At 38.5% G+C, this 20,011-nt stretch overlaps 1 protein-coding gene across 3 annotated transcripts; it reads right to left on the bottom strand.

The window, feature by feature from the left end:
* Window positions 1-1,376: 1,376 nt before the first annotated feature.
* On the bottom strand, window positions 1,377-13,550 carry LOC149827224 (Di-glucose binding protein with Leucine-rich repeat domain-containing protein). 3 transcript variants are annotated; one of them, XM_090019213.1, is made up of 9 exons: window positions 13,329-13,550; window positions 11,972-13,012; window positions 11,612-11,759; window positions 10,411-10,482; window positions 9,391-9,459; window positions 7,950-8,018; window positions 5,436-5,513; window positions 3,699-3,907; window positions 1,377-1,795 (listed from the first exon to the last, which is right to left on the bottom strand). In XM_090019213.1, the coding sequence occupies exons 1-9, from the start codon at window positions 13,402-13,404 to the stop codon at window positions 1,668-1,670; spliced, it is 1,890 nt and encodes a 629-aa protein (XP_089875339.1). In that variant the 5' UTR covers window positions 13,405-13,550; the 3' UTR covers window positions 1,377-1,667. The 3 variants fall into 3 exon arrangements, with proteins under 3 accessions (XP_089875339.1, XP_089875340.1, XP_089875341.1); XM_090019214.1 differs by lacking the exon at window positions 1,377-1,795 and adding an exon at window positions 2,778-3,067; XM_090019215.1 differs by lacking the exons at window positions 1,377-1,795; window positions 3,699-3,907 and adding an exon at window positions 4,255-4,326.
* Between the last annotated feature and the right edge of the window lie 6,461 nt (window positions 13,551-20,011).

Genomic DNA, 20,011 nt, shown 5'->3' with positions numbered 1-20,011 from the left:
TCACAACCAGGGATGGTGAAATTTAAGAAAAAAAAAATAAAACCCATTAAAATCTTGGTTCGTACTGCAGTTCACATACTTTCAGTTCTCATGAGAGTAGCTACTGTCACCGGAAATCAACTGGGCTACATGTGCATGAGCAGACAAATACAATCTATGTCGGCATGTTTGATGGTTTGTTCAGGATTCAACCAAATGAAAAAAAAAGTCAGAACAAAATTCTGTAATAATTGTACCAAGTCAGTTGTTTGATGACACTATGCTAATAACTTGAGCAGTCATGGATAATGTGTCGGATTACTTTGTTTTGAGTTGTATAACCTGATTCGCCCAATCATAAAAGTGTTTTAACATGTTTATTATGGATTTTAACTTCTGATCTAATAACTAAATATGTTATTGCGTCAGAGAAAATGAGAGACGAATTCTGGCGAGAGGCGGATGAGGAAACTCTGGCAGAATCCATCCAGGCAGCGGTGGGAAAACATTCATCGTAGAAAAGGGGGAAACAAAAGGAAGAATGAAGAAAACAAATCCACCCATCCAAAAAATTTCACACACCATGAGTAAAAGCTAATCGAATAACCAACATAAAAAATAAAAATTAGAAAGGAACAACAAACCAAAAAGACGCTTCACCCACCACAAGAAATCAACAAAAATCATAATACCAACATGAAAACCACGTAATACCACCACATCACCCACAAAAGAAAACCGCTCAAAAAACCGACAAATACCAGAATTTCTGGGAAAAGAGACGGGTTTGCAGAACAATCTCGGCAAAACATGAAGTTGGTTTGATCGGAACGGGGTCCTAAGATGCGAAGGAACTACCATATGGCTTGAAACACCAGATTTCGAGAGGAATCCTGTGGGCTTGAAGATTACTGAGGAGGAAGAGGAGATGACCATGGCTCTGGCAATGCTGCTGTGAAGGAAGTACGCCAGTTGGGGAATGAGATGCAAAGAAATGGTGGGTGTCAAGCCAAGCAGAGGGGGAACACGCAAAGAGCGCGCGTGGAGGGGAGCCGAGAGATAGTCCGGCCACCGGAAAACGCCATTGGCGGTGGGGAAAACGGAGGAGAGTCGGGGGGTGGGGAAGATGGAGGAGCGGCTGCACAGGAGAGAGAGTCGGGCGAGAGAGGCGCCTGTCGAGGCAACTTCGTTCTCCGTTCCTGTTATTTTTGTAACAGGAGGTGTGGAACGAAAATAACCTTTGTATATGAAATTCTTGGGTGTGGAACGAAAATAACCTATGTACATGAAACGCCATCCGCCGCGTCTCACGTTTGCATGTACAATTTATGCTTTGCATCCTGCGGGCGACTGGCGGGAAGCGCTATCAAACATCAGGTAGGTACAATCTGAACACAAGAAGATTCTGTCATTGCCAAATTTTTTTAGTTTGTACATATTTTCGTTAGATACACAAATCTTCATTCCAAGCTGACCAATCCCAGTCAAGATGTACCCTTCTTTTTTCCATGGTTCAATCAATGGATACCCAATCAGCTGCTTGCATCCAATCTCCGAAAATATCGAATTGGAAAAGCTGAGTGCAATGTGGGTTCCTGCAATTCGCAAAGGACCATCATTTTTTTAGTCTGACATGATCCTTGGTGGTGACTTGTTGATCCACACAATGGGCAATAGATGGACGCTTGTCAGCCTGATTCTGGTTGAAAGGGATGAAGGTTGTTGAAGCTTGATGAAAATCCATTATTTTGCGTCCCCATTTCTAGAAGCATCAGTGACTTCTGCCTTTGGTACCGATTTCTCTTCGCTGCAACCGCTGATATAAAAACAAGCGAAGCATCAGTTGGTACATGTAACACATAAGTCATCAGATAGAATTTACAGACAACATAAAATAAAAGGACACTAAAATACTTGGACCAAGATGCGGTACCAAGTTATGCATCAGTGGGCATTTCAAATTCATAACTTCAAAAATGTCAACATGTTTGAAACAGCTGTAAAAGCGTGTCATCTGTGACAAAAATAGTTAGAATCGCACTGACAAAAAAAAAAGAAAGCCTTGAAACCTCATGACCAACCGGTAACTTGGTAACTCCACTTAATTGATGTTAGATCAAAAGCAGCTTAACATCATTGCAAAAAGTCAAGTAGTTGAGAAAATCAATTAGGTCACCGTGCAAAAAATCTTGACTCGATAATGTTCTAAAGCTACACGTCTTGGATTAATACTGCATTCTTTATTTTGAAATACAATATAAATTATGATATTTTGATTGTGACAAAATTATGAGTGGCATTAGATGAAGAAAACATCCATAAATGTCTTGTTTGATCAAGACAAACTGAAGGATTTAGTCCTCTATTTCATATGGTTTTTTGTTTTCAAGCAAAGATCTTATACATAAGATAAGTTAATAGATGAATGAAATATAGATTAGGAAAGTGATTCAAATTCTGGCTCCTCCAAATACAAATTTGAATGTGTAAGTCAAGAAAAAAGAAAGGTGCCTTCTCAAATTAGAACTTCCAAGTTTCCCACCAAGAACTCACACAAATCTAAGAATCCTACAGGCAATATTCCTGATGAAATAAGCTAGGGAAATGCATGCTTGTATGGAACAAAGCACACACAATTGAAGCTACATCATCTTCCGATTTCCTTCCAAGACTATTTCAACAAATAGGTGATGGGATTGATCAGAATTGTTCTCACAAACTACAGTTAAGAGGATCAATGTGAATCAACTAGGATATGTGATTCCATTATCTTTACAGGTATCAAATTTTGATCTTTAAATTAACTACAATATCACCTTTTTTAATGTCCAAACCACATGCTCTTATAGAATTGTGCATCTCAAAGAATAACGTATCCTTTTTCCAGACCAAGCAACACCACTGCCTTGTAAATACACTACTTCCCATCATTTACTGGCCTAACCAAAACATGCCATTTCAGATCTCGACTGCCTTCCAATTTGGAAGAGTAACAGCGTAAACATGTCCAAAACTTCATAAACTAGGAGGCTTTTAAGGCAATGGCAACTTCAAATCACTTGGTTCACTAACACTCGCTTGACATCACCTGTGGCATAACCAAACCATGTAATCTAGGAAGCCCAAAAAATGATACAACTAAAGCCAACATATCACAACACAACCAAAATTGTACGTGGTCACTGATGACAAGTCAAAAATTTGACAAACAAGATGTCACATAAGATCCCATTTTCAAGGAACTCCGAGAAATACTCAGCTTGGTTGTTGCATGACTTCAATGACTGATGAAGGCATCTAAATGAGAATATTTAATGCAGAGGGGATGACATCCCCTATCTAAGTACAATTATATAGAGGCACTAACCCTACAGTATAAAAAATTTCAAGTGCACATGCTGGCAGTGTTAACAGTTAATATGAGAAGGTGCATTTATTCATACCAATCAATAATTTTCATGAATGTGAACCATAGAATTTGGTAATGTTGTCCTTGAAAGATTTGATTGTGAATTTATCATATGACAAATAATTACAGAAGTTGCATCAACAGTATTGAAAGCAATAGAACCCAATCAGATTTCGTGTTAAATAAAAGCTCCAAAGGTGCAAGAAAAGTGGAACTCCAGATACTACCAAAGTGCGAAGATGGTAAACATGAGAAAAACAAAAAAACAAAGCAACTGAAAAGATGAGTTTTGGCCTATCAATTGACTTACAAATTAAATCCTGAGGAAGCTCAAAGTCATAATCATTTCTTCCCCTTCTGATGCAGACTATGTAAATAACTAGAATTAACAGCACTAGAAAAATAATGCATGCGAGGCCTATTGCGATTTTTGCACCATCAGATAAGCCGCCCTTGTCCCAGAAGAATGGACAAGCAGGTAGAGTGGGCACACCACATAGGCCTTTGTTACTAGAAAGACTGCAAAACCGATTATATGAATAAAAAATGGTCAGGCACCAGCACAAGAAAGTTCACAATATCTCACAGCATGAAAATTTCGAATCAGAAAAATAGAGCTTAAAATCATTTCATACTTGCACTTTGCCAAATGTAGGTCCAGACTACTGGAATTCTAAAAGGCAAAAGTAAAAAATTCAATTTCCAACAAGGTAGAAGGAACATTAAAGGAAAATCCCAAACAATACCCACTGGAATGGAACTAGAGGAACTCAAATGAATGGTAGAACTAGGAGCTATCTCCAAGTCAAAACCAAACAAGCATTGCATTTACTAGGCCATATGGTCTTTTCACCACACCAAATTTTCATGCATAACGTATGTAAGATCATCAGTAACAAAGTCTTATTTTGCTCTAGGAAATCCAAATTCTTTTTTACCTACATAATTAGGAAAGGTATCAGTTACATAAAATCTGTAGCACATTCAATTAGAATAATATTACATCAAAACAAAAGCAGCTTCAGATCATTGATAAAAAACATAATATTTTTCCATTTTATACATTTCATTCTAGTATGGAAGATGATTCCCACCAGACCATTCTTTTCTTTTGATATTCATCATCCAGTACCTGCTTCCAGATAAAAGAACATACAGCAGAAACATTGGTTTGACATGAAGTAAATTTCAAATACAGCTTTGACCAAATTTTCATAGCTTATGCATAAACACTAACTTTCAAGATGTGCATAGTACTTCTCAATCAACTATCATGAATAAATATATTTAAAGCAGCCAAATTTGAACTTCTCCCTGCCATTTTTCACCACCTGGAGCTTATATTTGTACTGATCCAGATCCATGTTGCTGTGACAGTCAATAGACCAGGTCTGACTTAGAACTGACCCACAATTCTTTTTAACAGCCTGAATGACTTGGATCAGATCGACTGCAAGTCTGGGTCAATATGAGTCTGGAGTAAGGAATGACCAGATCCAGACACATTACTAGGCAAGGAATATCTAACCGTACCCACATCAGACTATTTTTCACTTGAAAAGGTGAAAGAAGGTATTTCATCCTATTTCTCTAGATCTGGACACAATACATAGGATCTGATAATATGCAAGCAAAGATTTGAATGCACATGGGTCTGATCCAGTTCCAAAATTTTCAAACCCTCCCTGCTGCTAACAAGAAAAAGTGCTTCTGCAGTATGCCACTAAAATAGAGATCCACAGTTGCTTCTCATTTTGGAACATATGAACTTAGATTGTTGTGCAAAAATTCCAAATTTATAGAAGTTAATGTTGCAGATTCACAAAACTAGCAGCCCAACTGAACAATATGCAGAAGCTTAGGACAATGAATACTACTACATCATGGTTTTAAAAAAGATGATTTTGGAAAATCAACTGCAACAAATATGAGGTGCCCTAACTGTCAAAATGTGAAAATTTTCAAACAGGAGAGATCACATTGGTTTTCTTTAGACCGCAAAACAAAAAGGTTTATCGGGAGAAAAATTTCATGTGGAAGAGCATACTCAATCAGTCCACCATGCACACCAATAGAGTAAAGACGTTCGGGTACTTGTCCATCCAATTGATTACCATTTAATAACCTGGAACAGAAGAATGTATTAACAATAATACAAGAAAATTTGAAAAGGCACATATAATTTCATGAGAGGAAAAGAAAAGCAAATAATATATATATATATATATATATAAACATATAAACAAAACTTGTGTCAAACATCTAATTTGAAATGGATGGGAAATAGATTTAAGTATGAAGTGCACACCGAGCTTAACAATGTTGCTCAATATATGATCCACTTATGCTCACGACACCATGCAAACAAAAAGAAATGATTAAAAATGTCAACCATCTTACCCCTCCCTAATAGTTCTATGTTCAATAACCTGAGTTATTTAGTATATAAAAATTCTGAAATTGAATACATAGAAAAAGTAACTGCAAAAGAAAAAATGATAAAGAAGGATACATGTGTCCCAATATAGTCGTGACCATGTTACTTGTTGTAGATAGGAAGTACCCCTTATTTTGCTGCAGGATACACATTATGGAAAATCCATTGGCTTCATGATGACATTACTTTTTCTCAGGATTAATCATAGTATCTGAATATCAACAAATGATCCATAGATATTTAATAATCATATGGTCCAATAACAATCTCTAAAGAAAGTGACGTTAAAATTTGGAATATTATTTGTTCATAAGTTGTTTTGGAAAAATTATATATCTAAAGACAATGAAGCACACAAGAACACACAAATACGATACTTAGAGTCCTCATGCCCTTCAATCGTTTTTTTATTTTGAGAGGGCAAAGAGATTGAAAGAATTTTACATGGATAAAATAGTCATAAATGTTTCAGCATCTTCTTGTTAACAAATGCAGCTTCATGTCAGAATGATGACATGCAGAAGGGTCATTACCATCTGAGATATGAATGCCAGTGTGTTCCATGAAGTGACGATGCATACTGATAAGGGCATAGCTAGAAGGGAAGCCTTCAGATAAACAATTGTAGCAGTAACAGTGAAGACAACTGAAGATCTCTTGGATCCAGTAAGGGGAAATTATTAGGCTAAATATTTGAGTTCCACAGTGAGAGTTTCATTTTGATATTTCTTATAATAAAGAAACCAAGTAATTCATAGGCATGAAGCAAAAAGCATTAAAACAGAAAATAACAAAATTGAGGAGCAACATCATCTTAAAATTATATCGTTTTGTTCTAATAGTACAATATGATATGCTATAAATCATCTCCCAGGTTTTCCTCCTAAAGTAAAACAAAACAAATAACTCAGAGAAGGACTTCACATATTATGAATTTATATTAAGGAAAATTGAAAGGTCATTCACTTGGAAGTTAAAGTAAAAACACAAGGCAATGCAACAGTTAGCATCATGATGCACCAACCAATTTGTATTTTTCCCAGAGTTACCGGAAGCTTCTTAGATAGGCGGGAAGCTCACTTCCCAGAAACTGACTACGGAAGCGCGATACTCATCGCTTCCGAAACTTGATGAGAACCTCGATTCTCCCACGGTTCTCCTATGTTTTCCACACACTTAATCTATTCTTCTGATATGTTCTCTTAATCGATTTTTCTTGTTTTTTATGTGTTTTCTCTTACTCTTCTCACTCACTTCCATGTGCTTTCTCTAAATTGGTAGTCATTATTTTTAGATTTTGTTAAAAATTTAATTGTCACACTAAAAAACAGGAAATTTAATGTCACTTTTATTTTAGTTTTTATGTGTTTTATTTTGATTCCCATTCAATTCTTATATTTCTTTTTTTATTCCTAGCTTCCCTCTTTCTATACATTTTAAAATGCATCGCTTCTCACTTTCACTTCCCGTATTGTTTCCTGTTTCTGCTTCCTAGTCTGGCAACCTTGATTTTTCCTCACCTATGATAAACTCTAGAAAAATTTACTGGCATCCATTTTTAAAATCCATAAAAATTGTTCCATAAATTTCATAGGTGATACCCAATTTGATTCAGAAATCACACAAACAGAGAAGTGGAGACAACCACAAAGTGATTGAGAAAAACAGGGGGGCTGACCTTTCTGATTTAAATCCAAATTCAATACTAGAGGATTTGGAAACTTTCCAAAATTCAAAAACTGGGCATGAACCTTTCAACTTTTCCAGAACTTCATGCATCCTAATGGAAAAAATAGGTCTGTTACCAGTATGCCTCTGATGGAGAACAACACATTTTCTTCATGTAAACACTTGCCTATATTGCGAAAATATGCCATAAAGGTCTATACCACAAAAATACTGACAATTGCTGGAGTATATACAGATCTATTTAATTGTAATTGTAAGCTCAAGACATGCATGGTCAGGAACAAATGATACCCTTAACAAAAATATATACAACAAGAAAAAAAAAATCTCTCCATGACATGCTAGCATATACTATGTATTCCATAGAAAAAGCATCCAATGAAGAGTTCATAAGTCAACAAAAAAAGTGATTTAGGGAAAAAACAGGCTACTTACACAACTTGGAGATTCGAAGAACCTAAACTGTCAGGGATAGCTCCAGATAACAGGTTATTTGACAAGTCCCTACACACCATTCAACGTAAGATACAATACCCAAAATATACACATCAGGAAAGTTCAAAGTAAATTTTCATTTAGTCATTAATTAGGAATAATAACCCATTAGAAACAGGCAGCTAGGATAAAAATCTAAAACCAACCAGACAGGTACAAAATTACAAGGCAAAAGAACAGCATGGTTAGTGTTATCTTATAGATCATGTCATCCGCTTGATCATTTAAAGTGTACACAGATTTTAATATATTGAGTACCGTATTACAGCCTTTATATAAGTAAGCATTTAAAGAATGATCCTCAATACAATATCTGACCAAAATAGAAATATGCACAAATTGGCAAAATAGAAATATGCACATGTAGAATATAAAGTTCTGAAGTAATAAGTTGATAGCACTTTCATGTGATAAAAGGGATGCACGAAAATAGATAAAGTCATGCATTTCTAAAAGATTCATCTTAACCTTGAGGTTAGGTTGTGATTGTTCCTTTCGGTTACAGTAAACGTTTGGTACTTCAGTCAAAAGGTTATGCTTATGATCTAATTGGCAACATTCATTCTTGAAGCTGTCAATGCACACCTAACTGTAAGCATATCCTATTTATGGAAAAATCAAGATAAATTTTAAGTTTTGGGAAGGAGAACATTGTTCATGGGGAAAAGGAAGATCAGGAGAAATCTCCTTCTATAGATAACTTAAGAATTATCTATGGTTGCAACAATTCCCAAAAGGTAATGATATTAAGAATGCTTGGAAGGTCAAATCTAAAAGTAAGAAGCATTTAGGCAGGCATGTAAAGATGCTAATTCAACTAGAGCACTAGGACAGTCAAAGTGTCAAACTAGTCACCCTGCACTTCACGCTCAATCTTGTGAACATGGAAGTGTAACTTAAACATTTGTATAAACATTTTCCAGTACAATAGCTCAGGTCTTAGATCAGATAAACATATGAGACGGTAAAAAAAAGTTTGGATCAACCAATTATACTATGAATCATGCAATTTAATTATTTCAATGAAACAATTAAAACTACTGATCAAGAAAAAAGAAAATATCTTCAGGAATTCAATCGGTATCCATCAGCATGACATGGCAAGTTAGTTGCATACAGCTATGGTCATAAATGCAGTGGCTGTAGGAGATCTGACATCTAGTTGCCATCTTTATCATCAACAATTTTCAAAGTATACCACTGTTTAATTACATAAAAAACTGCAGATCAATAAAATGAAAATTGATTTGTGCTACTGAAAAGGATAAAGTATCCCAACATAGAAATGTAGATCGAGCATGTATTGTCAAATCAGTGCCAAAGAGAAGAAAGCATGGACAGATAATGTGGTTCAAGCAAATGGGATGATTTAAAAGCTTACACTTGTACAAGAGATGCACCTCCTAGCCCTGAAGGTATACTTTCAGTCAAACTATTGGAGCTTAAATTCCTGTAAAGACAACAAAGAAATTACATTGCTTATGACATCATCAAAGCATTAACAGTTGAAATGGCCTAGAGCGTAAACTGTCCTTTAATATTCACTGCTACTGTTAAACTAGAAACTCTGTAACACAGACTCTTCTAACAGGGCACCGCACCCGCGTCGCACCTGCAACCAGGCGGGTGCGACACTTGGACACAACTTCCATTGTGTTAGGTGAAGTCAACCACACTGAGGTCCATTTCTATCCAAAAGTAGATTCAGTTAACCTTAATGAAGTCCATTTTTATTTATATTATATATATAATTACATAAATGCACACATACATGTAATGTTAACTTAAAACTGTTAAAAATTATATATATATATATATATATATATATATATATATATATATATATATATATATATATATATATATATATATATATGTATACCCTCCCCGCACCCCTGCACCCAAGTTTTTTTAAAGTGCCGCATCCGCGCCCGCACCCGCACCCGCACCCGCACCTATGTGACATAGACTAGAAATAAAATTTTCAGGAAAATAGATAGTCTCTGATTAAAACACCAAAAATGTTTTCTAATATATATATATATATATATAGAGAGAGAGAGAGAGAGATTTATTATTGTGATGATATCAGAAATGATTCAAACCTTCAATAATTTTTTTGCTATTAGCAAAGATGCATTCATTCAACTTCATAGATTTTTCCTTAGTCATTAATCATTATTTTTGTATTCTTTTCTGTCAACAGTTAATTACTCAAGATTCATTATTTCATGCTTTAGCAGCAAGATAAGACTTCCACATAGCAGAGAAATTTAAAAATATAATATGGTTAACAATCATAACCATGCTAGCTTAGAGTAAACAAAACCTGATACTCATATGATCTAGGTCATGTAGACGCACCTAGAGAATATCACAACATTGAACAGATAATACTTACAGGCTCAACAAGTTTGTTAGAAGATTTATCTTGTCACTGATATATCCTTTCAAGCCTTGACTTCCAAGATCCCTAGTCAGACAAGAAAAATAACGTTACACTGTGAGTTACAACATAAATTGATTCAATAGTATACAGTAATTAAGATTGTGAGCACAAAAATCTGATATAAGTAGTTTTGATGCAAATTTGAACTTCTTAAGATATATTTAAGTATTAATGATTGGATAACTTGAAAGGCGTTCATTGTTTATAATTATAGAGAAGATTGGCAAGACAATAACAAACAGGCAAATTGGTGAACAACTGTTGCAGATAATCAAATTCTATAAATCAAAATAGTAAACACTAAGAAAAAAGTTAAAACAGAAACATCAAACCTATAAACTATGACTCACAATATGGATAAAATAAGCCCTAAAACTTGTATGGAATTTGCAATACAACAGCTTTCACTCAACCTCATCTTTCACATTACAAGATCTAGGCATTATTAATTTAACTAAATTTCTATAACTATGGCATGGAACATTTCCTGAAGATAACATGTACATGAATTCACTGTTCTGTTGACCCTCATGCAAAGAGGTATCTAGGGTGGATGCAACTTTGTATCCGATCAAGATGCAATTGATATATTGGCAAAGAGCATACTAATTTATTTTTTCCATGATATTAAGTGACTGTTTGACTAGATAAGAGCATTCACCTTATATGGGTCAACATATAAATAGTTTGCCTTCTCTCTGAGGAAGTTGTGATATGAGTTTCTGGCAGAATAAAATCACGACATTCTAATTTACAGTCCCTAAGAAAACTTACAAAGGCATTGAAGATTTTTTTTTAAACTTTGAAGACAGAAAAAGTAATGATGTTAATGTTATTTACTGAATGTGGGAGCTACCATTAATGACAATGGTTGTGAAATGCATTTCCAATAGTTCATGTTATTCTGCTTTTCCTTTTCCCCTTTGGTTCATAGACAAATATTATTTGATCATCCCTAAATGATTTTGTATGACAAGATAAATGGATGGACATACATTCTCAAAATATAAGTTCCTATACATTCAAAGGGAAATGCAAGTAAATAGAAAATCACAGTGTTCAAGGCATAAAGAAGATAAAAAAAGCTTCAACATAAATCTTTGATCTACAGATTCAAGAAAGTTTCTCTAGTATGACTGAAAAATGATCTTACAACTGAGTAATGACAAGACTGTTCTTTCCGTCATTATGACAGCTTACTCCTTCCCAAGCATCCCAAGTGGAAGGAGCACATGGATCACCATTCCAGCCCATTCTGTCAGGAATATGCAGTGACTCCTTCAACGCTTTCATTGCAAGCACTGCAAAATTGATACACTTCTTTGCTTAGACCAAAGAGAATGCCAAACTTGAAAGCTGTTCAGTTAATTCACAAATGTAGTAAGTATGCTATAGCTTCCAAAAATCAAATCTCCAAATTACTCGTTCTTGACTAAAAATTTGAAATCTCTCTGCACGAAAAAACAACTACAAAGATCAACAAAGGGAGGAGTCCGAAAGAAACACAACATACCTTGGTTAGGAACAGTTCTAAAGTCAAGGGGAACCATAGCATAGTTCTCGAGTCCGCATATCAAGGGTGGACCAATCACTGGCACAAGTTTTATGCTCAGATCTGTACTGTTCAGCTGCTTCACAATGTAGTACCATCTGAGAGCAGTAAAACTACCGACTTGCTCGAATATATCTATCCTGGTAACCTTGTTCCCATTTACAAAGATATCAAACACACGCTGGGTTGCTTTACTTACAACAGGATCTATCTCTGCAAAATGGAACCACAGCAAGTAATCCAATCTAGCATCCACAGTCAGTGTATATTCAAGACTTTTACCCGAACCCACTATTATTGCAGTCTGATACAACCGCTCTGGAAAATAGTCGTGCGCCTGATCAGCACCATGTATTGAGTTTGTAGTCGAAATTGTTCTAGCATCTGAATTCAAACGGAATTCTTTATCAGATAGCCAAGCTCTACCAAAGTAATCCGTATCCTTGCTAAATCCTGGTCCAAAGGAGTTAGATCCACAAGTTAAACGCCCGTAGTTTACCAAGATGAGATCCCGCCCGATGGATGAAGAATCATATGCAAGCGGATCAACTTGTACGATTTCTAAAGACGCGATCACCGGAGAATCAGTGGCGATACTATAGAAGCAAATGGTTGCTTGCCCATCATTTATAAACGCGAAAAGATCTGAATATGCCCCATGCTTGCTTACTTCCTCTTGCCACGGCGATCTCCAACTAAAAACAAGAGTACCCTCCACAGAAACATCGAAGCTCGGCGTGTGCAGCTCGCTATCGTAATTGTCATACACAGTGAACGTCCTAATGAAGTAACGACCATTCGGAACATTGACATTGTAGCAGTTCTTCTTTCCGAATGAAACGGGGAAGAACCGGAGGGTCCTTTCTTGAGGTTGGTTGAAATTCTGTGGGTTTGTGACTAATCCTGAACTCCCTCCAGTGTAGAACCGGTCGGCTATCCATGATTGGTTGAGTTGGCTAGTGAAATTGCTTTGCCCACCACAGTCGATTAGCAATGAAAAATCTGCATGTGTTCAAGAGGTACCAACAATACTAAGAACTATACACCAAACTTTCTCTAATCATGGAATTCAGTGACGCCCAAAATCAGTTTCAGCAATTAAAGTTCATGATCGGGCTAGAACTAAGAAAAAATCAAGTCTACATGAAGAGATATATGAATTTCAACAACAAAAAACAAGACCCAGATCATGAAATCACATGCAAGAGAAGATTAAAGCAATTCTAGTTCCATTCAGAGCCGAACGAAGATGTTCAGAGGACAAATAAAGTAGCACGATTAAGAAGTGGAGAGAGAGAGAGAGAGAGGGGTTTCTTACCGTAGGGAAGAACAGAGTGGGAAAGCAGAGGGTGGAGAAGTAGGAGGGAGAGCAACCAGAGGAGAGGGGAAGTCATGGTGAGAGTGTGTGGCTAGTGGTGGTCGTGTCGCCTCTAGCACGCAATGCGGGCTCGGACACTGTAGAGAGAGAAAGGAAATGATTTCACGAGAGAGAGAGAGAGTGCAGATAAAAGACGCGAGATTACAGGGATGAGAGGGGGGATTCTTTTTTTGTTAGGAGAGAGAGAGAGAGAGAGTCATAATTATTCAGTAATATGTTGACATAAACCAATACGTGCTCTCGCTCTCTCAGACTTCTTAAAAAGTATAATATTCAGGAAATCTCTTTCTAGTAACAAATCTTATCATTCTGGGACTGCCACAAATATTTTTGAAAACCTACGAAAATGAAATGGTCAGCGTCCCCTCTCTCTCTCTCTAGATGTAAATATATTATGTGTATACATAGATAGAAAGATATACAAAAAAAATGCTACCAGATGGCGTGGTGGCTGAGCTGGCTCTCGTTGATGCAGGTTGGATACCCACTTGGGAACTTGACCAGCTCCAATTCTTGTTTGAGCCCCAGCTGCCACCCAGACCCACTTGGTAAGTTAGCTTTGAATTCAGGGTAGCTGGAGAGAGTGAGAGCCAAATATTTCAGTAAAATCTACCTGCAGGATGAAAAATGCCAAAAAAGGTTCATAGCATTCCATCACCCACAACAGAGCATTTACTCTAAGAGAAAAAGAAAGGAAGGGGATTGCCTGTGAACCATCAACTTTTCGGCCTTTTCGATGGCGCATCTTTTGGAGCAAACTTTATTATGCATCTATCCAACACCCACCATCCCAAAGATGGGCCTGCCCCTCAGCAAGGTGGTGGCTTTAACTTGTCTAAGTGGACCACCCAAATAGACATCCCCTGCTCAACCACCTCTCTTGGATCCATATGGTGAAACAGAGACAATGATTTGCAAATTTCTCAACATCCCTGGTTGCTTCTTTGGCCTTGTATCATATTTAATTTCCAACGGATCTGATGGTGGTCCATCTTGGAACCCACATCACACAGCCCGGATTCATGTAATAGGGGTCCAATAAGCTTAACCAGACCAAGTATGAAAGAAGCTAATGCCAAGTTGGTCCCGGACCATGACCTGACTAAGACACTCCTGTTGCACTAGAACTCAGGTCTAACCAGTTTACACTAAACTTTTTACATCTTAACATAAAGAATCTCAAGATGCCTAATGCAATTAGCCCGCAGGGGCTCCACTCAGAACTATCACCAAGTTAACAGGATGCATGTCATGGATGTGCATTCCTTGTCATAAAGTCCAGGTTAGCTGTACTCTCCTTTAGACAGAAGATATCTCAAGGGTTTTCTCAGCCGGAGGCCTACCAATGTATTGTCCCTGATGAAGGGGTTTTTATTTGCCTTAAAAAGATAGATAATGCAATTTACTAAAAGACTTCTAACCAGACACCAAACATGAAAGTCTAATCATTTCTCGTTGCATTGAAAGATTGAAGACTTTTGCAATCACTCTATGCAGTCGGCAAGAAGTGTATAAATGTAATAGCAGACAGTCTTGCTCAAAAAAATGTAACAGCAGACCGTGAATCAGAGGGGACAAATAATTATGCAAGAAATAAATTTGGTTTGGTTTGGCTTGTTTTACTTTCTGGGGATGTGGTAGGGACAATTAAGAAATGATTGATGGGGATGTCTTTGAGAAAAGTAACTTTGCATTCATGTAATGTAACAGTTTGTGATATTGTAGATGCTGACTAATTTATCAAAAAAAAAAGAGAGTAGATGTTGACCAAGGGAAACAACTCACATTCTTTCGTGTGATGAGTTGTTTCGTGAGTACGTAAAGTTAGTCAACTAGACGCGTGGATCTGTAAGCATAGAACGACCAGAAAGTAAGGTCGTCGTCAATTAGCCTCAAGGGGTTTCGTGCAGTGGAAGGGGGCTTGGCCGCTAGTATGTGCCAAACCCCTTGGATTAATGAGGGCAAGAGGATAAAAGTCAAGGGAGAAACTCTTGCTCAGTCGAAGCGGGGCAACTCTTTGAATGTAATGGACTGGTTTACACCATCGGGCGGTAAGCTTAGCCAATAAGATTAGGTTTCTGATCCCGAAGGAAGTTTCCCTGTTTCTCATGAAAAATAAAAAGTCATCATCAATTTTCTTGCCTTAATGGATTCGTAGGCATAGAAAGTCACATGGGTCTAAATAAAGGCTTTGCAGCTTTGGAAAAACCGGCTACCCTTTTCTATAAACACTCTCTCTCTCTCTCTCAATGGTTTGTTGGTTAGCCTCTCTCTCTCTGCTGATGATGAGAGGCAAGCCACGGGTCCGATCGGTTTTGGAGTCTCTCTTGTAGTCAGTCGATTTCTCACAACAAAGAGGCTCTCTTGGAGTTGGCGGATGAGATTAATGCTTGGGCCTTCGCGGTGTCGCTTCGAAAGTGGGGGGCTCTGGTTAGGGCACCGTTCAGGTTATCTCAGGGATTCTTCACATCCTTATCTGGGTTCCTGGTCCACGGCTTGCATCGACAAGCGCTTGATTTAGGAGACGTCCGATGGTTTGTTAAGTCTCTTCATCGGGAAGCTCTGAAAGACAATGGGATTCAGAGGTAGCTCAGTGCTCCTTTTTTTCGACCGTGCTCCAACAAGGATGTATTAGAGGGATGGACTTTGGTTCGGACGACGTGGCAACCTTCTTTCTGCAACCTTAGGCAACAGGCGGATGTGTGTCGGGCGAAGCCGGGGGACTGATGGTGTCCTGTCTGTTTCAATCGCAACTTTCGTTCAAGAGCTTTTTGTCACAGGTGTGGCTCAGATAGTTCAAGAATTCAACGTATTGTTTGCCTCTCTGGTGAGTCTCGTATGTCGGAACCTTCACCACAGGCTAGGCACCGAGTCCCTGCTCCTCATCGACCCGTTGTATCTTTCTGTGATATTGCGCATGTGTGTCCCTTGAAGGCGGGGACCTCTCCATTTTCGGCGATAAAGATAGGATTGTTCTGGGTCTTATTGAAGATATTCGATGTCGTCTGTTCGTCCCATGAGGTTGGTCGTTCACTAGAGTTCTACCGCTCGTATCCCAGAGCGGCCATCGGGAAGCATCCTTCTTAGCCGTCAAGATGTCACGTTCGCCCTGACGAGTTAATGAGTACGACTGTTCTCGAGATGGAGTGTGGGTCCACTTGCATTGAGAATTCATCGACTTTGTACGTTCATCTGGTTTGCCTCTTCAACTCTTGGGCCGCCAACACGATCTTGCTACCGGGAGTTGTGTTGTATTTATCGCACATGATGGATCCTGGGTCAGTTCATTTTTTGACGATCGTGGGATCTTTTGTTCTGTCAATTCTACCCTTCATATTCTGACGATATTCCTACCCTGCGAAAGCGTCCTAGTGTGCATGGGGTCCGCCCCGACGTGTTTTTTTGGTTTTACCTGCATGGTCTCGTTTTCACCTTGCATGCCGCAACAAACCCACTTTATGTGTTCGGCAGACTGCCTGCTAGGTCAAGATGGGGGATGTCCTGTGGAGGTTCTTGGAGCGTTCGTTCAGAGTGCCTCGGAGGTATCCTTCTTACAACCCGTGCATCCACAACTTTGCCCAAATTTGTTAGGTTCGGGGGTGGGTCGCAGAGTATCAATGACATGTTTGACATATGGGGTATGTCCTTCGTCGAGGTTGCACAGGCAATTGGAGTGCAAATTTCACCTGGGCAACTTTCTTCGATCCAATAATAGATTGTTCCTCGGGCACGATCGGCGGACAAGGTCACAAATAGTCTTCATAGAGCAAAATCATTGGCTCGTTTGCAATCTCAGCTTCAAGAAGATGGCTTCAACTTAGTTCGACGCTTAGCCAAGCAAAGGTGTCCTAGGGTGTTGCCTCATTATTTATCATGAAGATGTGTATTTGGAATATTAGAGGCATGAATTGCTTTTGTAAGCGCTTGTTTTTAGCTAATTGGATTAAATATGAAAGTTCGAACGTCGTTGCAATTTGTGAAACCAAAATGGAGGATATTTTGTTATCAATGATGTCTTACTTATTGAGAGGTGCGACACATGCTTTTAAACCGGCCGTTGGGTTTGTTGGGGGCATTTTGGTTCTTTGAAAAGCTTCTCTTAAGGTGGCGATAGTGGATATTGGTCTTTATTCTATCTTCCTTTCTGCAAACTTGTTGTTGTCGCTACAAGATGTCGTCTTCACCTTTGTGTATGGCCTTATCGTGTCTGCCTTGCGACCAATTTTCTGGGCTGTCTTGGACTGAGTTTTGGATACATTTAGAGCCCTTCAGTGTTTAGGAGAAGATTTCAATTGCCTATTGTCCATATAAGATTCTAGTTTACCGGTTCTTCTCAACCTCTCAATTAGAGGGTTTCAGAAGTTTGTTTTGCGGAACCATCTTTACTTGGTGCCTCTTGGAGGGATCAATTCTCGTGGTCAAATATGAGGTCTTGCCCTTGCTTGTGGATACTTGATCATGTATTTCTCTCCCCATAACTATTTCACGTAGTCTCGGATGTCACTGCATGCCTGCTACCGTGGAACCTGTCCGATTATGGACAACTGATTGCTTCTTGGGGTGCAGGCTTTAAAACGTGTCGTAGGTTTTTCTTTGAGGAGTGGTGGCTTCGTGTGCCAGACTTTCATTAGATGGTTGGATAATCGTGGGCTCAACCTGCTACGAGATCTTGGGGTAGCCTTTTGCATCCATGCAAAGTTTCTTCATCTTTGACAACGTATTAAGGAATGACTCAACTTTAATAACCTGAACAAGTTTAGGTTCATCGGTCAGTGGGAAGCTGAGCTCTCTTCTATGGCCCAACGACAAGTCGATCTTGATGGTGTGTCAGAGGGCCAAGTGCTTCAGATGCAGGAGCGTATCGTCGTCCTCTCTACTCTTGTTGCAAAATGGAGAGCACAAGATGAGTTTAGATGGAAGTTGAGGGCCAGAGTTGCATGGTTGGCTAATAGTGATGATAATACACGATTTTTTCACATGAACGCATCACATAAATACAGTACGAACCAGTTCCTTTTGGTCGAGATCGATGGATGCCAGTTTGGTCAGCAAAATTGCCTGCCAGCTATTACTTCTTATTTCTCTATATTGTATTCGACCGACTTAGGCATTGGGGGGGGGGGGTCATCGACAGTATGGATTATAAGCGGTTGGCAGTAAACCAATCTGTTCCTTTGCAGGCTCGATTCACTGGAGTTGAGATTTCTAATGCTATTAGCGGCTTCTCGAAATGGAAGGCCCCAAGCCTTGATGGTTTTCACGTCGACTTCTTCAAAGCCTTTTGGTCAATTGTAAAACTGACTTGTTCCACTTGTTCGATGAATTCTATCGTAATACAAGGCTGCCTAAACCATACCATGTGGCAGTCATCTCTTTAATTCCTAAGAGGCAAGGGGCGTCAAACATATCCAACTTCAGACCGATTTCAATGATGGGTGCTTTGTATCACATTTTATCTAAGGTGTTGGCCAATCAGTTGCGCACCGTCATTGATCAACTTGTCTCTCTGAACCAGAGGACTTTTATTCCAGATCAAAGTTTATAAGGGTCTTTTATTTATGCAACTGAGCTTCTTCACTCTTTACAGTCGACTGGAGCAACATACTTGCTAAAATTGAATTTTCACAAGGCTTATGATAGTCTGGCATGAAATTTTTTGATTAAATCTCTAACTCATATGGGGTTGGGCAGCTGGTTTATAATATAAGTTAAGGAGTTGGTCACGAAATCCGTGTCGTCAGTTTGCATCAATGGACTGAGAGGAGAAGAATTCAAGTTGGCTAGAGGTATGCGACAAGGTTGTCCCTTAACCCCTATCATTTTTAATATTGTGGTAGATGATTTACCTATTCTCATGAAAAGGGCAGAACAAACAGACTTCTTGGATTCGTTGGACATTCCTAGTTTTGTTGGTTACACAATTCAATATACAGATGATACTATAATATTTGGTCATGCGAATGTTAATCAAATGTCCAAGTTGTGCTTCATTATTAAAGTCTTTGCTGCAATTTCAGGCCTTTGCCTGAACGAGAGTAAGTGCACTCTGGTCTTACTCAATGCTAACCCTCTTCTCCAATCGGCTGCTGCAATGATCTTCAACTACCCGATATCTGACCTTCTAGTCATTTTTTTGGGTCTATCATTACACTCACTACAGTCGTCAGGATTTTCGTCTTGAATGTCTACTATAGAGTGGGTGCAAGGGAGATTGCAGTCTTGGAAGGTCGAATATTTATCTTTTACGGGCCGATTGACGTTAATACGCCATGTTTTGGCCCGATTACCAAATTTTTGTATGAGCATTTCCAGTATACCGACAACAGTAGAACGAATGATTAACTGTTTGCTCTCGCACTTCCTTTGGTCTGAGAATGCATCTCACAAAAAGACCCCGTTTGTTTCTTGGCAATAGATCGTTCTCCCGAGGCAGCGAGGCAGCTTGAAGATTCCAGCTCTGAGTAAGAGGAGTATCGTTTTAGTCTTGAAGTGAGTCTGGGTCGCTTCCACATCTCCATCTCCTTGGGCTACGTTTGTTAGGCAAAAATATGGTAGTCTACCTGACTCCTTTCTTTCGACACCCAGTTCAGTGTATCATTCAACCCTCTGGCTGGAGTGACGGA

This window comes from Nuphar pumila, chromosome 10 (assembly GCF_984573655.1).
Source record: "Nuphar pumila chromosome 10, dmNupPumi1.hap1.1, whole genome shotgun sequence".
Lineage (NCBI taxonomy): Eukaryota > Viridiplantae > Streptophyta > Magnoliopsida > Nymphaeales > Nymphaeaceae > Nuphar > Nuphar pumila.
Note: the sequence above shows the minus strand (reverse complement) of the source record. Positions and strands in the feature narration are given on the sequence as shown.

Excerpts from the sequence above, each read along its gene's own strand:
- LOC149827224 (XM_090019213.1), bottom strand. The coding sequence starts at position 13,404 with ATGACTTCCCCTCTCCTCTGGTTGCTCTCCCTCCTACTTCTCCACCCT. Across the intron at positions 11,760-11,971 it reads TAGAACTGTTCCTAACCAAG|TGCTTGCAATGAAAGCGTTG; the intron begins GTATGTTGTGTT and ends TCAATTTTGCAG. Across the intron at positions 3,908-5,435 it reads GTGCATGGTGGACTGATTGA|TCTTTCTAGTAACAAAGGCC; the intron begins GTATGCTCTTCC and ends TCGGTTTTGCAG.